The sequence below is a fragment of the Erinaceus europaeus genome, chromosome 4, assembly GCF_950295315.1.
Source record: "Erinaceus europaeus chromosome 4, mEriEur2.1, whole genome shotgun sequence".
NCBI lineage: Eukaryota > Metazoa > Chordata > Mammalia > Eulipotyphla > Erinaceidae > Erinaceus > Erinaceus europaeus.
This window is the reverse complement of record NC_080165.1, coordinates 103,027,233-103,048,916: the sequence shown is the minus strand read 5'-3', so window position 1 is coordinate 103,048,916 and position 21,684 is coordinate 103,027,233. Positions and strand designations below refer to the sequence as shown.

Below are 21,684 nucleotides of genomic sequence, written 5' to 3'. Positions count from 1 at the left end.
CAGAGTCATTTATTAATGGTCTGAAGCTTGGAATTTTCTGTGTTTTGCATTTAATACATTTTACTCACTTTTAATTTAATTTTTAAAAATATATTTTATGTTTCATTTTAATAAGAGAGATACAGAAGTAAAGGTACAGTGAGAGAGAGAGAGAGAGATTGACTACAGTACTACTCAGCTCTGGTTTAGGGTGGATCAGGGGATTGAATTTGGGACTTGGAGTATCAGGTATGGAAATCTTTTTTGCATTATGCTATGTCTCCAGCCTCACAAGCATTTTCTTTCCTTTCTCTTTCTCTCTCCGTTTTTTTTTTTTTTTTATTGGAACACTACTCCAATAGATCTGGCTTACAGAGATGCTTAGAACAAAACCTGGGACCTTAGGGCCTCAGGCTTTAAAGTTTTTTGCATTGTTATCTCCCCAGCTCTATTTGAGTTTTGTTACTAAAATTCCTTTTGGGGAGTCTAGCGGTAGCCAGCAGGTTAAGTGTACGTGGCACAAAGTGCAAGGACTGGAGTAAAGATCCTAGTTCAAGCTCCTCCTCCCCCAAGCAGACAATCAGGTCTGCAGGTGTCTTTCTCTTCCCGTCTGTCTTCCCCTCCTCTCTCCATTTCTCTCTGTCCTATCCAACAACAATAATAACTACAACAATAAAACAAGGGCAACAAAATGGGAATAAATAAATATTAAAAAATAAAAAAATTCCTTTTGAATTTTTTTCATAAATTTTCAGGTGCTTGTTTGTTTGTTTCTGAAGAACCCATCGGGCATGTCTGGTTTCCTCTGAACCTAGACAAAGAAAGCAAATGCTAACATTGTTTTAACATTTCTTATTTATTTATTATTGGATAGAGACAGAGAGAAATTAAGAGGGGAGGGAGAGGTATAGAGGGGAAAAAGAGAGACACCTGCAGCCCTGCTTTACCACTTGTGAAGCTTTCTGCAGGTGGGTACCAGGGGCTTGAACCCAGGTCCTTGGGCACTGTAGTGTGTGCACTAAACCAGGTGCACCCCCCCACCCCCAGCAAATGCTGACATTTACCATAAAAATGTGTGAAAGACTGTACTACAAAGACAACCTCATCAAATCTTACCAACCAAAAGCTAGTGTAATGAATGACTTGTGTCATGTTAGTTGCTGTTACCCTATTTTACCTATAATGAAAGTGAGAGTTCGAGATTAGGTTAACGCTCGCTGCTTTGAAATTTACCATAAGCTCTTTTTTTTTTTTTTTCTCTTCCCCCAGAGCACTACTTAGCTCTGGTTTAGGGTGGCGTTGGGGACTGAACCTGGGACCGTGGAACCTCAGGAATGAGAGTCTAGCCCCGCCATCAGAAGCTCTTTCATAAAATGTGAGGGAGAATTTATTCAACTCTGAATACAACCTGAATTAGAAGAATTAATTTTATTTCAATGAAAGAGAAGAGTCAGAGCACTGCTCAGCTCTGGTTTATGGTGGTGCTAGATATAGGTCAGCAGAGATTTGTTTATCTACTTGTTTTTTGGATGATACAGAGAAATCAAGAGAGCGGGACGACACTAACAGAGGCACCTCCACCACTCGGGTGAAGCTTCTCTGCACAGGAGAGAACCCAAGGCCTGAACATTATGTGCACCCTACCAGGTGTGCCACCTCCTGGCCCCTGATCAGTGGATGGAGAAGGGAGGAGATAAAGATAGGTAAAAAATGACTAAAATGAACTTAAGTATCCAGAGTTGAGACAAAGAAACTTACGAGTGTAAAGGTTAGGGTTAAAGAGGAAATCAGGTAGACATGGGAGACAACATAATGGCTTTGCAAAAAAGGGTTTAATGGCTGAGGCTTTGAGGGTCCAAGTTCAATCCCCAGCACCACCATCAGCCAGAGCTGAGCACTGTTGTGGCAAAAACAAAATAAAACAAACAAAAAAAAACAACTTTGGTCCAGTTGGTGAGCCAAGGTTTTGGCCTCAGCTGCCTGATAGTTTGCTACATGCAGCCTGCCCAAGCGCAAGTTGGGGAAGAACCTACGCATTGCTGACTCCGCATGCCTGGGCCTAGGTGCTCAGAGTTAAACCTCACAGGAGATCTGTCTACACCCCAAACCCAGACCTGGCTGCACTCCAGCCTTCAATCACTGCAGCCACACCCGTGCTCTGCTGGCCTTATCTGCCCCAGCCTGCAGGTCCCCGGCTTGCCGGGGCAAGATTCCCGGCACCGTACTGTGGGCGGGTCGCGCGCACCTGCCGCGCGCCAATCACAACTCCGCGCGCCGGGGCGCAAGCGCACGGCTCTGGGAGGGGCCTCCGCACCCACCAATCTCCTCCGCCCTGCTGGCTTCTGCTACCTTGATTGGCTATTCTGGAATGACGCAACGACTCGCTCGGCCTATGATAACGAAGCCGGCCAGCCGGCAGGGGCTGGCGGAAGTGGTGAGGGCGAGGCGTCCGCAGTGCAGAGGCGGCGGCGGCGCAGGCGTGTGTGGTAGCCGCTCACTCCTTTGCTGTCTCCAGCGCCGGCGGAACATGCCGCGCTTCGCCCTGACCGTTATCCGGCAGTGAGTACCTCGCTCCCCGGGTCTCCCCGGTCTGCCCCGGGTGGTCTGGAGTGGGTGACGGGACCCCCACGCCGAGCTGTCATTTCATTTTTTTTCCCCCTCCTGTCCCCACTTGTGCTCCCCTGAGAAGGGTGACCCGCGCCAGGCTGTTTTTAGACGTTTCCGCAAGTGCAGTCCCATCCCCAACCCTGAAGAGGAAGGCAGGGTTTACAGAGCATCAGGCCTGCCACCCGGGAGATGAAACCCTGGGCCCGCCAGCACGGGGGTCGCGAGTTCGATTCCCGGAGTCGCATGTGCCAGCGTGATGCTCTGGTTCCCTCTCTCTCTAAAATAAAATAAAAATAAAATAAAGTAGTCAGGGTTCCAGTTGAGGAAGAAATAATCAAGGCTTCCATGCGCGTGGTGCACAGCTGAAGTCAGGAGAAAGACAACTTGGGCCCCAGACTTTCCAGCGCCGCCACTACCCCCTCCAGCAAGTCAGCTGGTGCTTTAATTTACTTTTATTTGTGATTAATACTGGCTTTAAGATTGTGAGATTACAGGTTATAGTTGCACATCTCTGAAATTCTGTCGTCCGACCCTTCCAGATAACCGCCATAGTTCTTTTAAAGTTTTAGAAACAGTTTCTTTCTTCTGTTTTTTTTTTTTTGCAAATTCATCTGAATCATTTAATCTATTTATTTATTGGATAGAGACAGAGAAATTGAAAGGAGAGGGGGGATGGAGAGAGACAGAGACACCTGCAGCCCAGCTTCACCACTTGTGAAGCTTTCCTCCTGCAGTTGGGGGCCAGGGGCTTGAACCCAGGTCCTTGCTCACTGTAGTGTGTGTGCTTACCCAGTTACCCTACCACCTGCCCCCCCTGAATCAGATCTCTAGATGCAACATAAGAGTAAAACCATCCAGTAATTGTCTTTCATATCTTCACTTATTTCACTAAGCATGATACCACCATTTCCATCCATGTTGTCACAAATACACAGTATCATCTTTTTTGATTACAGAGTAGTATTCCATGGAGTACATAATCTGTTGATGGGCATTTAGGCTGCCTCCATTCTTTGGCTATTGTGAATAATGTGGTGCTTTGATTTTTGAGGCTGGCAGCTGTGTCCCCTGGCTCCCTCTGCTGCCTCTGCCGCCCTCCCCCACGCCCCCAGCAGACATCTGAGATTGATCTTTTGTCCCCTCAAGCGCCCATTCCTGGCTGCCCCAGGCCACCTCCCCCTCCAGAGATCTTTGATCACAACACTGCAAAGAGCTGAAGGCTGCTCTGTCTTCAGGTCTCTCTCACTTTCTCCCTTGTCCATGGGCCTCTGCCCCCTGTGAATAGGAAGCAGATCCAGGTTGGTGAGGAGCTGGGGCAGACCTGGGTTAAGGTCCCTGCTCCTGCCCGGAGCCATGGAATGTGCACTCTCCTTAACTGCCTTCTTTCTTCTGGCCTTTTCTGATCATATAAAACCAGAATAATGAGAGGGCCTCCCACACTGGATTAGCTGGAGGATTAAATGGGAAGAAAGTAAATTGTAACATGGGCAGGATCAATGTGGAGTGGTGGTGAAGGAAATACACTCCAGGGTGAAGTTACTGCTGTACTTGTAAGGACAACTTTCATAGAAACCCAGCCCTCATGCCGTATCAGTCGACTTTCACTGTTCTTTTTAATGGTGTAATGGCCTCACTGTTCTTTGATAAGAAGGTCCTCTTGGGAATCATCTGAAGTGGCCCCTTTTGGATTTGCAGGACTTAAGACTCAGAGCTTGGGCTTCTCTTTGCCTCTTCTCCCCAACACCTCTCTGCATTTTATAGAACGTTTTATGAGCTTTGTAAGGTCATGGAACTAGTCTGTAACGGGATAGAAATCAGACTGGCTTTTGGATGGAACTGAGCTCTTGCCCTTACCCAATTTTTTCACTGTCTCTTTCCTGCCCCCGCCCCTTTTCATTCAGATGGAGATGGAGAGTGAGACACCACAGCACAGGAGCTTCTGCTGGTGTCATAGCATCTATCATGTGCTGGGACTCAAACCTGGGCCACATGCTTGGCAAAACAGGAGCCCTACCTGGGAGCTATTGCTCCAGTCCTTTAACCCCCTCCGCCCCTCCCTCACCCCCAGATTTATCTACAGCAGAGAGGAGCAGAACGTTGCTTCCCTTATACACGGTGTGCCGGGTAGAGTGTCTTGATTCCTTCCTGTATTAGATCACGCTCTTGTACCTAGTACTCAGCTAGTACAGAGTCTGACCCTCAGAAGTTGTAGCAAATCTGGGTTAAACTTTGAAAAAGAAAGTGATCCTTATTTAGAGTCTTGTTAGACACCAGTTAGATGATCATGGGTATAGTCTCTGCTGCTGAAACAGGGCTTCTTACTGATTTATTGTTCTCATTGCTGGGGCTTCACTGCTCATAGCCAACTGATCAACATGGAAAACAGACAGGAAGGGAGTCAGGCGGTAGTGCAGCGTCTTAAGCAGGCTGTAGCACACATGGCGCAAAGCCTTAAGCACACATGATGCGAAGCACAGGGACTGGCTCAAGGATACTGGTTCGAACTCCCAGCTGCAGGTGGGGTTCACTTCACAAGTGGTGAAGCAGGTCTGCAGGTGTTTCTTTCTCTCCCCCTCTCTCTTCCCTTCCTCTCTCTATTTCTCTCTGTCCTATCCAACAGCAATGACAACAATAAAACAACAAGGGCAATGAAATGGAATAAATAAATAAATAAATATTTTTTAAAAAATCTTAAAAAAAAAAAGAAAGAAAGAAGGAAAACAGGGAGAGAGAGAAAGACAGCATAGCACTGAAGCTTCTCCCAGTGTGGTGGGGACCAAGCTGGAACCTAGGCTGCACAGGTAACAGAGCAAGCTGTCTCCCAGGTGATCTTTCTTGCCAGTCATGGGCATTTATTTATTTATTTACGATGAGAAAGAGAACTAGAGCATCACTCTGGCACACACAATCCCAGGGATTGAAAATAGGACCTCGGGAGTCGGGCGGTAACACAGTGGGTTAAAAACACGTGGCACAAAGCTCAAGGACTCGCGTAAGGATACTGATTCGAGCCCCAGGCTCCCCATCTGCAGGGGAGTCTCTTCACAGGCAGTGAAACAGGTCTGCAGGTGTCTATCTTTCTCTCCTCTCTATCTTCCCCTCCTCTCTCCATTTCTCTCTGGCATATCCAACAATGACGACATCAATAACAACAATAATAACTACAACAATAAAACAAGGGCAACAAAAGGGACTAAATAAATAAATCTTAAAAAAATTAATAGGGAAAATAGGACCTCATGCTTCAAAGTCAAAGTCCACTAGACCACCTCCAGGTTGCAGGGTTTGGTTTTTCTTTTATATATATATATATATATATATATATATATATATATATATATATATATATATTTATTTATTTTCCCTTTTGTTGCCCTTTTTTGTTTTTTATTATTGTTGTAGTTATTGTTGTTGTTATTAATGTCATTGTTGTTGGATAGGACAGAGAGAAATGGAGAGAGGAGGCGAAGACAGAGGGAGAGAAAACTAGACACCTGCAGACCTGCTTCACCACCTGTGAAGCGACTCCCCTGCATGTGGGGAGCCGGGGGCTGGAACTGAGATCCTTATGGTGGTTTGCGCCACCTGTGCTTCACTCACTGCGCTACTGCCCGACTCCCAGGGTTTGGTTTTTCAATCTTATTTTATGTGCCTGGGCTCTGTTGTAATTAAGTTGCAACAGTCTGGTGAAATAAGTAAGGTCTCCTCAGCATGCAGTAGAGGAAACTGAGAGGCCTAGGGCAGGGAACTTGCTTTGAAAGTCACTGCTGAATTGGGAGAGTTTGGGGTTTGAGCCAAAGCAAAAGAACTCTATAGCCAATCTGCTTGGTCACCATGCATTTCTACTTCCAGTTCCATTGAGGGAGGAGAGAGAGAGAGAGAGAGAGAGAGAGAGAAAGGAAGGAAGAACAGTCGCTCAGTGGCACACCCAGTTGAGTGCAGCAGGATGCTGGTTTCACCTGCAGGCAGAAGCTTCACAAGTGAGCCAGTGCTTCAGGTCTCTCTCTTTCTCCCTGTCTCCCCCCTTCCCTCTTTGATTTCTCTTTGTCTCTGTTCAATAAGTAAATAACAAAGACCAAAAAATTCCATGGTCTTTATAGATTGCTTGAACATCACCAACCATTTTATCTTATTTTATTATACTTACTTATTTGTTATTTTGTTTTTTTAAATTTTTACTTATAAAAAGGAGACACTGGGGAGTTGGGCGGTAGCACAGCAGGTTAAGCGCAGGTGGCACAAAGCGCAAGGACTAGCATAAGGATCCTGGTTCAAGCCCCCAGCTCCCCACCTGCAGGGGAGTCGCTTCACAAGCGGTGAAGCAGGTCTGCAGGTGTCTGTCTTTCTCTCCCCCTCTCTCTGTCTTCCCCTTCTCTCTCCATTTCTCTCTGTCCTATTCAACAACAACATCTTCAATAATAACTATAACAATAACACAACAGGGCAACAAAAGGGGATAAATAAATATTTAAAAAAAGGAAACACTGACAAAAACCATAGGATAAGAGGGGTACAACTCAATATAGTCCCCACCATCAGAACTCTGTATGCCATCCCCTCTCCTGATAGCTTTCCTATTTTTTTTTTTTTTTTGCCTCCAGGGTTATTGCTGGGGCTCAGTGCCTACACCATGAATCCACTGCTCCTGGAGGCCATTTTTCCCCCTTTGGTTGCCCTTGTTGTAGCCTTGCTGTGGTTATTATTGTTAATATCATTCACTGTTGGATAGGACAGAGAGAAATGGGGAGAGGAGAGAAAGGTAGACACACCTGCAGACCCGCTTCACTGTCTATGAAGCAATTCCCCTGCAGGTGGGGAGCCAGGGGCTCGAACCGGGATCCTTAGGTCGGTCCTTGCGCTTTGCTCCACGTGCGCTTAACCCACTGTGCTACTGCCCAACTCCCTGTAAGAATCTTTTATTCTCTTTTAATCACAGGGCAATGGAGAGAAAGTGGTGAGATAAACCATGCTGTATTAACTGCCTTCTTATCTGAATCATCTCTCTTCAGGGTTTTCAAAGTTAGAAACTCCTGATTTTTTTTTCCCAGGGACATGTTGGTAATCTTTTTAGTGGAATACAATGACTTTTGCTGGGAGCAGCTGGCTTGATTCAGTCTACTATTGAGACCCTTTGATTCTCTGTAGCCTTCTGCATAGTCAAATGCAAACATAGTCACACTGATGGCAAGATTGATGATTTTAAAGGGCTGGGTAGCTGTTGGACAGTGCCAAGAAAACTTTTTATTTTGCTTTTCTGGCTGGGGAGACAGCTTAATGGTTCTACAAAAGACTCATGCCTGAGGATCTGAAGCACTTGGTTCAATCCCCAGCACTGCCATAAGCCAGAGATGAGCAATGCTCTGGTCAGTAGGGAAATAAATAAATTGTGAGGCCAGGTGGTGGTATACCCCATAGAGTACACACATCATCGTGCACAAGGGCCTGGGTTTAAGCCCCTGCTTACTGCCTGCAGGGGAGGGGAGACATGCTTCACAAGTAGTGAAGCAGGGTTGCAGGTTTGTCTCTCTCCTTCTCTCTCTTTTTTAAAAAATATGTTTATTTATTTATTGGATAGAAACAGCCAGAAATAGAGAGAGAGGCAGAGAGATACCTGCAGCACTGTTTCACCATTTGTGAAACTTTCCCCCTGCAGGTGAAGACCAGGGGCTTGAACCCAGGTCCTTGTGCACTTACCAAGTGTGCCACCACTTGGCCACTTAAGAAAAAATTTTTTTAAATCTTTATTTATTTATTGGATAGAGATAACCAGAAATCGAGAGGGAAGGGGGAGAGAGAAAGAGAGACACCTGTAGCACTGCTTCACCACTTGCAAAATTTTCCCCTTACAGGTAGGGACTGGGGGCTCAAACCTGGGTCCTTGCACATCATAACATGTGCACTCAATCAGGTGTGCCACCACCCACCCAGCCCCCTATATTTATTTTTATTGAATAGAGACAAACAGAAACTGATAGGAAAGGGATATTGGGTACAGATAGGAAGGGACATTGATAAGGAGAGAGAAGGAAAGATACCTGCAGCACTGCATAACTGCTCATGAAAATTTCTCCCCACAGGTGGAGACAGGGGACTTGGACCTGGTTCAAGTGCATTGTAACATGTGCACTCTACCAGGTGCATGCACTGTCACCCACTCGGTATTTTTTAGTGCCAGTTGTTGTTCTGGTCATTATTATTATTATTTTAATTGTTTTATTATTATTTTATTTTCCTTTTTGTTGCCCTTGTTTTTTTTCATTCTTGTAGTTATTATTGCTGTTGTTGATGTCATCATTGTTAGATAGGACAGAGGGAAATGGAGAGAGAAGGGGAAGACAGAGAGAGAGAGAGAAAAAGAGACACCTGCAGACCTGCTCTACCGCCTGTGGAGTGACTCCCCTGCAGGTGGGGATCCTGGGGCTCCAACTGGTATCCTCACGCTGGTCCTTGTGCTTCACGCCACATGCCCATAACCACCACACTACCGTCCGGCTCCCCATCTGGTCATTATTAAAGCAAGTAGGATAAAAATTGGGTCATCTGTAAGTTGTTTGTTTGTTTGTTTTTTCCTCCAGGGTTATTACTGGGGCTCAGTGCCTACACTATGAATCCACTGCTCCTGAAGGCCATTTTTTCCCCAATTTGTTGCCTTTGTTGGTTTTTTTTTTAACCGCTGCTATTGTTATTATTATTGTTGTTAGTATTATTGCTGTTATTGTTGTCAGACAGGACAGAGTGAAATGGAGAGAGGAGGGGAAGACAGAGAGGAGGAGAGACAGATCAACACCTACAGACCTGCTTCACTGCCTGTGAAGCGACTCCCCTGCAGGTGGGGAGCCAGGTCCTTGGCACTTGGCGCCATGTGCGCTTAACCCACTGCCCCACATTACTTTAAAATCATATTTTCTCTTCCTTTTTTCCTTTGTGCCATTTTATTTGGGGTTAGTGGTTTACAGTACAGTTGTTGACACATGGGTACAATTTCCCATCTTGTGATAGGTATCTGTAAAATAAAATCACATTTTCATGCATATTAATTTGGGGTTGAGGAATGAGGATAAAAACTTCACAATTAGATATCAGATGGTGCTTTCTATCTCCATGTACACTAAAAAGTATTTATTGTATTTAGAAACTTGACCTGAATATGTACTAATATCTCATGATGTGCTTTTTTTTTTTTCCCCCCCTTGTGGTAAACTGGGTTCTTGTTCAGAAATTAAGCTTCCTAATATGCCTTAAAAAGAAGTGCCACTGCAAGGACTGGCAGAAGGATCCCGGTTCAAGCCCCCGGCTCCCCATTTGCAGGGGAGTTGCTTCACAAGCGGTGAAGCAGGTCTGCAGGTGTCTATCTTTCTCTCCCTTCTTTGTTGTCCCCTCCTCTCTCCATTTCTCTCTGTCCTATCCAACAACGATGACAATAATAACTACAACAATAAAACAACAAGGGCAACAAAAGGGAGTAAATAGCCAAAATAAACAAATAAATAAATAAATAAAAAGAGGAGTTCTCTGCAAAAAAAAAAAAAAGTGCCAGAGAGTATAACCTAGACCTAACGAAATAAACTGTCTTTCTCTCTCTCTCTCTCTCTCTCTCTCTCTCTTTTTCATCTAAATAGGACAGAGAGAAATTGAGAAGGGAAGGAGAGGTAGAGAAGGAGAAAGAGACGCCTGCAGCTCTGCTTCACTGCTTGTGAAGGTTCCTTCCTGCAAGTGGGGAGCCTGAGTTTGAACCCTGGTCCTTTTACATGGAAATGTGGGTGGTCTATGGTGTGTACCACCACCTGATCCCTTATAAGATGTCTTTTTAAGTAAAGAGCACTGTGATAATCTATCTGCAGGATACACGAAGCATATTTGTAGTTCTTATAAATGGCTGGTCACAAGACCTAGCTTCTTGGCATCAACGTGCAAATAACTGCGGAGTCAGTGTTCCGTTTTGGAAGTGGGTCATGCAGCAGAATTTGAAAAGGAGGGGTGTTATTCCTGACTCCTCCAAAACGTATTCCTCTGACCTTTTCAGTTCCTTCCTCCGCTGCATCTACGACAGGCCAAACTGGTGAAGGAGAGGAATATTAATAACTTATTAATAACAGAGCTATTTTAGCCACTTACTCGTTTTTCTCACTCCCCAAAGAAGCTTTAAACAGCTCATGGCATTATACAGGTCTCTTGATAGAACTGATAAAATATGTACAGCTAAACATTTATAAAGGTTTTGAGGAAAATTCTATCTTTAGGTATCTGCCCTATACTATTTATACGTAGTGCCTGCAGGATAATGTACCCAGTAGGGGTCAGTACTTGTTAGGACAAGAATCGCATCTGTGTACTGACTTGGAGCGAGTGGAATTGCTTCTTCATTACATCCGAGCTGTTTCTATGGATTAATTTATGTGATTAGTGATTTAACAGTGGTGTACAGAATTGCAGGATTTCAGGGATCCAGCCTTATACCGGTATTTGTGTGTATCCCTTGCTGCATTCACCTCCAAAGTTCTTGTGCCCAGCTCCTTCCTTAGCAGAACCCTTTGCTTTAATTATGTATATTGCACACATGAACAAAACCACCGGACCTTTCACCTCTCCTTATTTTGTTGGTACGCTTCTAGTTCTGCTTCTGGGATCCCTTCTGTTACATTGCTTGACGTTGTGGTCTATTTACATAGTCATTCTGTTACATTGCTTGACGTTGTGGTCTATTGACATGGTCATTCTGTTACATTGGTTTGGTCTCACTCCCCCTGCCTCCGGGAGATTTTGGTTTAGTCCTTGCCTTTTCCCTTTTCTTCCTTCTCCCCACCCCCATATAGGATGTACTTCCTTGGTTCCTGACTCTTCCGCTGGAGGAGAGAGAGAGGCAAGAGAGAATTGGGTTGTGATTAAATTAGATTAGTTTTTTTAACCGTTCGCTCGTGAATAAAGAAATACTGCTTCTCCGCTCAGCCTTGTGTCCCAGGTCGTCTGTCACCTGCTGCGAAGCTAGCCCGGCATACTGGTGCCCTGAACTCTGACTGACATTATTTCATTTAACTTCTAGGTCCATCCATTTGGTCTAAGTACAGTGTCATTCTTTTTTTTATTTTTATTTTTATTGTAGTTATCATTGCTGTCGTTGTTGGATAGAACAGAGAGAAATGGAGAGAGGAGGGGAAGACAGAGAGGGGGAGAGAAAGATAGACACCTGCAGACCTGCTTCACCGCTTGTGAAGCGACTCCCCTGCAGGTGGGGAGTCGGGGCTCGAACCGGGATCCTTATGCCCGTGCTTGTGCTTTGTGCCACCTGCGCTTAACCCACTGCGCTACAGCCCGACTCCCTTACAGTGTCATTCTTTTAATTGCAGTATTCATTGAATTTTATCCCATAACTTTTATTTTTGTAATTGTATTTATTTTTAGTGAGAGAGACAAAGAGAGGGCACAGCCCTGGTGAGGCTAGGTCTTGAGCCTGGGACCTCAGAGCCTCAGGTGTGAAAGTCTGTTGCAGAACTGTGATGCTATCTCCATGGCCCATGACTTCATTTGTTTATAACTGTCTAGTTTTCCCAACAGTGTTTGTTGAGGAGCCTTCTTGTCGTCCTTGAACAGTATTTGTTCCTTTGTCACCTTCCATTTCTATGCTCTCTGTTCTGTCCCACAGGTCTTGAGTTTCTGGTTTTGTTCAGGTATCATACTTTAAAAATTACTTTTGTTTTAGCTTAAGTCAGGGAATCTGATAGAACCATTTTCTCTCTCTTTTAATTTTAATTTTATTAAGCTCTGTAATTATCTTTTTATTTATTGGATAGAGACTTCAGAAATTAAAGGAAGTGGGAAGATAGAGAGAAAGAAACGCAAGGACCCACGTAAGGATCCCAATTCTTGATCCCGTTTCCTCACCTGCGCGCGTGGCGGGGGGGGGGGTCCGCTTCACAAGTGGTGAAGCAGGTCTGCCAGTGTCTACCTTTCTCCCTCTCTATCTCCCTTCCCCTCTCAATTTCTGTAAAAAAAAAAAAAAAAAAAAATCAAAAAAATGACCACAGGAGCAGTGGATTCATGTTGCAGGCACTGAGCCCCAGCAATAACTCCAGCAGAGAGAGAAAGAGAGAGAGACAGACTTGCAGTGTTACTTCCCCACTTAAAAAGATTCCCCACTGTAACATGTGCACTCAGCCAGGTGTACCACCTGCTGGCCCCACAACCAGTTTTTCTTCTCCCTCAGAATTGTTTTGATTATCCAAGGTCTTTAGTTTTTCCATCTGAGTTTGAGATTGCTTTTTTCTTTCCTTAAATGCCATTAGGATTTTGATAGAGATTATATTGATTATATAAATCGCTTTAGGTAAGATGGCCATTTTTTCTCCTTTTTTGTTGTTAAATACTGATTTATGAAATTATGAGATTATGGATATAGTTCTGCAGTGTTCCCACCACCAGAGTTCTATGTCTCCATTTCCTCCATTGGAAGCTACAGTAGTTCTCCCAAGGCCACAGATATGAATTATTATTTTTGTAACTATTTATATTTTTGCCCATCTTTTTTCTATGATCCTGCCTTCTCTTCCTTTCTAAGCCATACCTTCACCTGTTACCACTTCTGAATGTACTTCCTTTTTTCTCAGTGGGTCCTGATGGAATTGGGGTTCAGAACCCTCTGGTTATCTTCCCCTAATATTTCTCCTCTGGTAGTATGGCTTTCTTTTTGGAGTGCGGAAGCTGGGAGTTCTGGCTTCTGTAATTGCTTCTCTGCTGGACATGGGTTTTGGCAGGTCAGGCCATAACTCTATCCAGCCTATCTTTTTCTAGTAGAGTAGGGCTCTGGAGTTCCAGGAAGTACTAGTGAGGTCGTCTACCCAGGGAAGTCAGGATGGGATCATAGTAACAACTGTGACTTGGTGGCTGAAAGGCTATAAGATATAAAGCAGGGGGAGTCAGGCGGTAGTGCAGCACACTAAGCGCACATGGCGCAAAGCACAAGGACCAGCATAAGGATCCTGGTTCGAGCCCCTGGCTCTCCACATGTAAGGGAGTAGCTTCACAGGTGGTGAAGCAGGTCTGCAGGTGTCTATGTCTTGCTCTCCCCCTCTGTCTTCCCCTCCTCTCTCCATTTCTCTCTGTCCTATCCAATAATGACGACATCAGTAATAACAGCTATAACTACAACAATAAAACAACAAGGGCAACAAAAGAGAATAAATAAATAAAATAAAAATTAAAAAAAGATATAAAGCAGGACAAAATGTTTAATAGACAAGAACCAGAAAGTAGGAATATGAAGGTTGCCCCGGGTCCCCCACCTCTCCAGCCATTGGTTGGCTGAGGTCATAGCAGCCCCCTCGGAGTCCTGGGGTGGCTCTGTGTGCCAGGGGTGACATGCGCAGGGGTGACATGCGCATAGAGGAAAGAATCACGCCAGACTCATCCAGCTCCGGGAGAAGCCTCAGAGTGGAGACTCGTTTATTAGGAGGATTTAAGCAAGCAGATATACCCATAGCCCAGAAAGAAGGTTGAGGTAATCATTAACCCCAACACAATGCAGCACAATGCATAGTTATATCTTGACCTACAAAATACTTGATCACAACTGGAAAGTTGCTGTACAAGGCTTGGTCATGAACTCAACAACGCAATTTTTCTGGGGTTAGATTACAGGCACTTCAGGGCAGGGGGAAAGGGAGCAATTGAGTAAAATCAGGACATTTGTGGCGGTTTTCAAGTTGACCATACACAATACACAGTAATTCATGGCCTTTGTTTTAAGGGGACAGGGTGGCATGTACAGAAAGGTAGCCTCTGTCCGGAGAAGCCATTCATCATTAGTTCACGAGGTCGGGGGGACCTGCCATTGTCTCTGCCCGGGAAGGGGGAAAACTTGGGGTCTACCTACTCAGACTCTCATGGAAACAATAGCCTGGACTTCCCAGACACTGGGCCCACTTCCCACATGTCTTTCTGTTTTCTTTTATAACCTGTAGGGGTAGATATGATAGCTCGGAGTCAAAGTAGGGTTGATGAGGGTCAGTGGGTAGAGGCTTGTATAGGGGTGAGTGAGAGCCTGATTAACAGTTCCTTTGGTCATATCATGAATGTGAAGCTGAATGAACTTAAGCAGGAAGGAGGCAAGGAGAAAGAGCAAACAAATCAAAATCGGGTCCCACAAGGGGAAGAACCCAGGTGGCCAGTGGGCCTTGCAGCCATGAGGAGGAAGACCCAAGGGGGTAGCATCTGTGAAGGTCATCACTCAGTTTAGTCAGAATCTGTATATTTTGTTCAACCAGTCCAGATTCATTCACGTAAAAACAGCACTTCTCCTGCAGGAAGATGCAGGTCCTGCCTTTCTTAGCTGTCAGCAGGTCCAGTGCTAGGTGGTTCTGGAGAGTTACTTTATCAAGAGGTCATCTGCCGCTGGAGGGAAGCCAGGGTGTCCGTAGCAGAGTCCACAATCTGCTGTAGCCTCTCGGTGAAGTCGTCTGCTGTAACAAGACTGTGACCCAAAGCACCACCGGCCAAGCCCACAGAGGCAGTTAAACCCATGCCCACCAGAATGGGGAGAAAGACTGCTCTGCAAGGCCTAGGGGCCAGGAGCAGTCAGGCAAGTTTTGCCTCTCCATAAGAGTGTGAATTGGGGAACCACAGTCACCAGTATGCAGGGACCTGTGGTAGAGCTGTTAATCCATGGAGAGAGGGTGCCATTGTACCAAAACTGTGTCAGTGAAGTAGCAGCCGATGTGCTATTAATAGTATGATTACGAAGGCATTGGAAAGGGGGAGGCTACAAGTTGATTTGGTGACATAGCATGTAAGTCGGGTCCCTTCTAGGGACCCAGTTTCTCATAGTGGAATGTTATGAAGAGGTTGGGAGGAGCAGAAGGAGCAGTTGGTAGAGACAAGAATAGAAGAATTAATGAGCAAATGAGAATAGGGACTTTAGGGTGGATAGAAGCTAGGAAGTATATTTTAGGTATGTTCCTAGGGGCCTATGACTTTAGTAAGTTTTGCCTGAGCCTGATAGCTGGCATGCAGGTAGACTAAAAATATTTCCTGGGAAGATGGTGTCAGAGTTGAGAATAGGGCTAGAAAGCTGGATTAGAGCAGAGAATAGCTACCAAACTCAAAGAAAAGAGTATAAATATGGGGCCGGGTGGTGGTGGACCTGGTTAAGCACACACATTACAGTATGCTCCTTTCTCAAAGGCTGCCCTGGTCTCTCTTATATCTCTGTGAATATTTTTATTTTGTTTATTGATTTGTTAGGGCAGAGAAATTGATAAGGGAAGAAGAGATAAAGATACCTATAGCACTACTTCACCACTCGTGAAGCTTCTCCCCTGCAGGTGGTAACCAGGGGCTTGAACCCGGGTCCTTGTATGTGGTAGTAAGTGCGCTCAACCAGGTGCACCACTGCCCAGCACCATATCTCTGTGATTCTGTGGTATGATATTTTCCACAGAGACCTCAGTAAGCTTTAACTGAAGTCTCCTTGATAGTTTCCTGCATTGAGTGACTGTTATTATCATAAGTCTGTCCTGTCTTTAGTATTCTTTGTATCACCACTTAACAGCCCCCAGTGTCAGTTGACCCTTTATTTGTGACAGAATTTCCAGTCCTTTCTCTTTTTTTTTTTTTTATTATATTTATTTTCCCTTTTGTTGCCCTTGTTTTTATTGTTGCTGTTGTTATTGATGTTGTAGTTGTTGGATAGGACAGAGAGAAATGGAGAAAGGAGGAGAAGACAGAGAGGGGGGAGAGAAAGACAGACACCTGCAGACCTGCTTCACCTGTGAAGCGACTCCCCTGCAGGTGGGGAGTCAGGGGCTCAACCCGGGATCCTTATGCCGGTCCTTGCACTTTGCGCCACCTGTGTTTAACCCACTGTGCTATCGCCCTACTCCCCTTTCTTTTTCTCTTTTTTAAAGATCTTTATTTATTGGATAGAGACAGCCAGAAACTGAGAGGAAAGGGGGAGATAGATGATAGATAGATAGATAGATAGATAGATAGATAGATAGATAGATAGATAGAGAGAGATGTGTGTAGCGCTGCTTCACCACTCATGAAGCTTTCTCCCTGCAGGTGGGGACCAGGGGCTCATACTTGGGTCCTCGTGCATGGTAACGTGCATCCAACCAGGTGCACCACCACCTGGCCCCTCAGTCCTTTCTTCTGATGCTTCAAAAAATTTTTTGTTGGGGGGCATGGGAGGCTGGGGAGACAGCGTAGTGGTTCTAAAAACAGCTTTCATGCCTGAGGCTCTCAGGTCTCAGATTCAATCCCCAGTACTACCATAACCCAAAGCTGTACAGTACTCTGGTCTTTCTGTATCCTTCTCTGTATTTCTCTTGCTTTTTTTTTTTTTTTTAAAAGAAAGAAAAGAAAAGAAAATTTAAATTCTTAAAACCCAATCCCCTCACTGCCCCACCCCCAGTTCTTCAGGGAAGTCTGTCTCCAGGTAGGTTCTTTGGGACAATATTCTTTAAAAAAAACAACAACAACAACAAAAAACCAGAGCAGTGCTCAGTTTATGGTGGTGCTGGTGATTAAACCTGGGATCTGGGTACCTCAGGCATGAAAGTCTTTTGCAGAACCACTGTGCTATCTCTCCTATGTGCAGGTAGATTCTTAACAAAACAGAAGGGAGGCGGTGAGGTCTGGGAGCCAAGAGAAGACGTATGAGCTTTCTCCGAAGGTTTTCTTTCCCACGCTGTCCAGACCCCTCAGCCTTTTAGTTCTGTTGCAAGTGGCGGGACCTCCTCCTGCTGCCTCTAGAAGTGGTTTTAGTCATCATATTCATTCTGCCAAACATTATTTCACAAAAATATTATATTTTTTAATAGAATCTTTTGTGTTATTGTTAAGTGATTATGATTATCACTCGAGGACAATTTGTATTTTCACAAGTTAGATTATGAAGAGTGTTAGCAGTCTCATGTACTTTCTTTCTGAATGTCATTGCCTTTTATTGCTGTTTTTTTTTTAAATTATTTATTCATGAGAAAGGAGGAGAGAGAAAGAACCAGACATCACTCAGGTACATGTGCTGCCAGGGATTGAACTCAGGACCTCATGCTTAAGAGCCCAATGCTTTATCCACTGCACCACCTCCCGGACCACTATTACTGATTTTTTTCCCCTCAGAAATAGCCATTTGGTAATAATTGTTTTCTCTGTTTTAGTGGAGAGACAAGATTTAACAAGGAGAAAATACTGCAAGGTTGGTATTCTCTGTGATTTTCCACTCTTTCATGCTAACATGATAAGATGTGAGTTGATCAGAGCTTCTGGGGCAGGGTGGGGTCACAGACTTAAACCATCATAATCCCAGAAACATGACCAGAGCAGATGGTAACCAAGAAGTGTTAAGTCTCTTTAAGTGAACTGGACAGAAGGAATAGTTCCCAGGTTGTTTGTAAGTCATTTCAAAGCAGCCCAGTCAGCTAGTCAGCTGCTTAGAGAGTTATATTAGGCCTAGTTGTCTTAAAATATACCTGCCAGGATTTAACATGCTTTCAGAGTTGGAAACATAAAGCTTGCTTTTCCAGTACTGAATCTATATGAAGAGGGTTTAAGAAGAGAACTACTACTTTCTCAAATGGGATTGTCACTTTGTTCTGAGTGAATTCCGCCCCCCCCCCCCCCCCGCTTGCTCTATTAATTTGAGCTCCCATCCTTCTACCTCTTTATGATCTAGTTAATCTGGTTTTGGAAAGACTTCTGGGGCCAGTTTTTCAGCCAGACGGGCTTATTTTGATGTCATTGTGATAAAAGCACTCCATTGTAGATTTTTTGACTGGAGACATCAGAGACTGGTTTTCACACCTACTTCCCTCTTCTGGGAACTAGTCTGATGATTCAGTGTGAACCCACGTTTCCCAAGGACAAGTGCCCCGCCATGATGGTCCTTTGGACTTCCTTCCTTTACCACCTTCACCTTTGTGATGTTCCTCTGCGTTCTTCTGCTGCTGCTATAGGACAAGGAGTAGACGAACCTCTTTCAGAAACGGGCTTCAAGCAAGCAGCAGCTGCAGGCGCGTTTCTTAAAAATGTGAACTTCACTCATGTTTTCTCCAGTGACCTCACGAGGACAAAGCAGGTGGGTGCAGAGTCAAAGTTTAGGCTTGTTGTTGGGGGACTCCCTCAGAACCCCCAGGTCCTTTTGGCCCTTGCCCCAGATTGGCAAAAGTTCCGTAGCACAGGGGTATCAGGGTGGTGAGTAGAGCAAGGGGTGTTCCTGAAAATGAAAGTATACTGTGGGAGAGAGTGAGAGAAAACCCAGATACTTTAAGTTTAAACTGGACAGGACAGGGGCCTGATGGTGGTGCACCTGCTTGAGTAACACATTATGATGCACAAGGGCCCAGCTTCCAGCCCCTGGTCCCCACCTGCAAGGGGGAAGCTTCACGGGTGGTGAAACAGTGCTGCAGGTATCTCTATCTCCCCCTCCCCTCTCATTTTCTGTCTCTATCCAGGAAATAAAAAATAAAATAGACAGGGCAGACCTTCATACTTACTTCCCTTTCTCCTCTCCATCACCAGTTTCCAAAACACAAACACTTTAAGAGTAAGAGAGGAGGGTGGGGGAGATAGCATAGTGGTTATGCAGGCTCATTCCTGAGGCTCCAAAGTCCAAGGTTCAGTCCCCTGCATGTGCCACCATAAAGCCAGAGTTGAGCAGTGCTCTGGTGGTAATATAATAATAATTTGTTATCCGTAATAATAATAAATAGGAGAGGGAAGAAATAATAGAAGGAGGGGGTGGGCAGTGGCACATCTGATTAAGTGCACATGTTACTATGTGTAAGGACCCAGGTTCAAGCCTCCAGTTTCCACCTGCAGAGAAGCTTCATAAGTGGTGAAGCAGTGATGTAAATGTCTGTTTCTTTCTCTCTCACTCTCTTACCTTTCTCCCTTGACTTTTTTTTTTTAAATTTTATTTATTTATTTATTAATGAGGAAGATAGGAGAGAGAAAGAACCAGACATCACTCTGGTACATGTGCTTCTAGGGCTCGAACTCAGGACCTCGTGCTTGAGAGGCCAAAGCTTTATCACTGCGCCACTTCCTGGACCACTCCCCCTTGATTTTTATCCGTATACAATAAAAGAAAAAACGAGCAACAGAAAGGAGGGTCCTCATACTCCACCTCTCCCAGGGGGTGGGTTGAGCTCCTTGAGCAGCTGGAACCAGGACAGAGGGCTAGCCTTCCCTCTGGGGGGCTGGTCATATAACCTTTCAGCCCACCGCATAGACACCTCAGTCCTTATGATTCACTCAGATGGAGGTAGACACCATTGTGTCAGGTCAGTGGGTGGTGCTTAGGTGTTAGTAGGAGGTGCAGCGGGCAGGTGTCCACCATGTGTCTCCTGACTGGGGTGCAATCTCCACCATTGGTCTGTCACGTGCTCTCTATCTTGGCTTCCTTGGTGTAAAATGGAATAAAACTCCCCTACCACACAGCCAACTGAGTTCTGACCAATACTGCCTAACTGGATGGTGAGTCAAAAGTCTCCGCAGCACTGTGACCTGGGAAGATGAGCTCTCACAGCCTACTAGGCATCAAATCGCACATATGTCCACTCCTTAGTCCCTTTTCTCTTTCTCCCCAGCAGAACTATGCTCATGCCATTTGACTTATGCATTTTCTTTTACTTTGGTGACTTAGGGAGGGGGAGGTCTTCTAATAGAATATCCTATTTTATTTTATTTAGAATATCTTCTATTTTAATTTTTTATATTTATTTTCCCCTTTGTTGCCCTTGTTTTTTTGTTGTTGTTGTAGTTATTATTGTTGTTATTGATGTTGTCGTTGTTAGATAGGACAGAGAGAAGAGAGAAATGGAGAGAGGAGGGGAAGACAGAGGGAGAGAGAAAGACAGACACTTTCAAGCCTGTTTCACTGCCTGTGAAGTGACTCCCCTGCAGGTGGGGAGCCGGGGGCTTGAACCAGAATCCTTACACACTTTGCACCACGTGCGCTTAACCTGCTGCGCTACTGCCTGACTCCCTAGAATATCTGTTTTTTAAAAAGTGTTTCATGCATGTGGCCGGGTGATAGTGCAGCCAGTTGAGCTCGCTGCCAGGTTGGGGGATAGGGAAGCTTCCTAAGTGGTGAAGCAGTACTGCAGGACTTTTTTTTTCCCTTTAAACATTTTAAATTTATTTGAATATGACAAACAGCAACAGAGGTGGATTGGGAGAGAGACAGCAGAGCACCGCTGGACCTTAGGGCTTCAAGGCATGAAAGTCTCTCTGCAGAACCATTATGCTGTCTTCCTAGCTCTTGCAGGAGTCTTTTTTTCCTCTCCTTCTCTCTCTCCCCTTCTGTTTTTCTTTGTCTTGTCAAATTAAAAAATAATGAACTTTTAAAAAAGTAAACAGATTAAAAAGTGTCGTGAGAGAAAGCCAGCAGGATACCAGGCAGAAGTTAACTGTCAAAAACATTCAATGTTGGAATATCATGAGGGAAGTAATTGCTATAAAAGTGTCCCATGTTTTGTTTTGTTTTTTGAATATTCATTTATATTTTGGATAGAGACAGAAACTGAGGCGGGGAGGATAGAGAAGGAAAGAGAAGACACCTGTAGCACTACTTCATTGCTTGTGAAGCTTACCCCCTGAAGGTGGGGACCGGGGCTTGAACCTGGGACCTTGTACACTGTAGCATGTGCTCAACCAGATGTACCACCGTCCAGCTTTTAAACAGTCCCTTGTTTAAAATAAGAAACATCAGTTTCTAAGAGCTCAGTGGAAGGAGACTTTTGTGAAAATTGTCAGGTAATGTTAGCCCCCACCCCACCCCACCCCCAACCACAACGAGACAGATTTTGTGGGAAAGCTGTTTCAGAGATTGGACTTCAGTTAGTGGTGTACTAGACTCTCAGATAACGTGGAACTTCATTCAGAAGTTCATTAAGAGAGCTTTGGATCGCCTTGGCTTTCAAACTAAAGGCATTTCTACATTCAGGTAGGAGAAACAAATAATAACTTGTGGCATCAGTGGACTAAGATTGAAGTTGGGGATTACAGAAGTTAAAATGACCATGATTTGTGAGTTGGAGTATTAGGGGAGAGTTGCATAAAGAATTTGAGAGAGGTAGATTACATAATGATTCTGCTATGAGA

The 21,684-nt window shown here is 44.8% G+C and overlaps 1 protein-coding gene across 2 annotated transcripts in view; it reads left to right on the top strand.

The window, feature by feature from the left end:
• Positions 1-2,404: 2,404 nt before the first annotated feature.
• TIGAR (TP53 induced glycolysis regulatory phosphatase) overlaps positions 2,405-21,684 on the top strand; it is a 31,220-nt gene continuing 11,940 nt past the window's right edge. Inside the window, exons 1-3 of one of the 2 annotated variants that reach the window (XM_007526275.3) lie at positions 2,405-2,538; positions 17,739-17,776; positions 18,534-18,655. In XM_007526275.3, coding sequence (XP_007526337.1) covers positions 2,507-2,538; positions 17,739-17,776; positions 18,534-18,655 — 192 coding nt within the window. In that variant the 5' untranslated portion in view covers positions 2,405-2,506. The remainder of the gene's footprint in view (positions 2,539-17,738; positions 17,777-18,533; positions 18,656-21,684) is intronic. The other variant, XM_060190256.1, reaches the window with a different exon arrangement.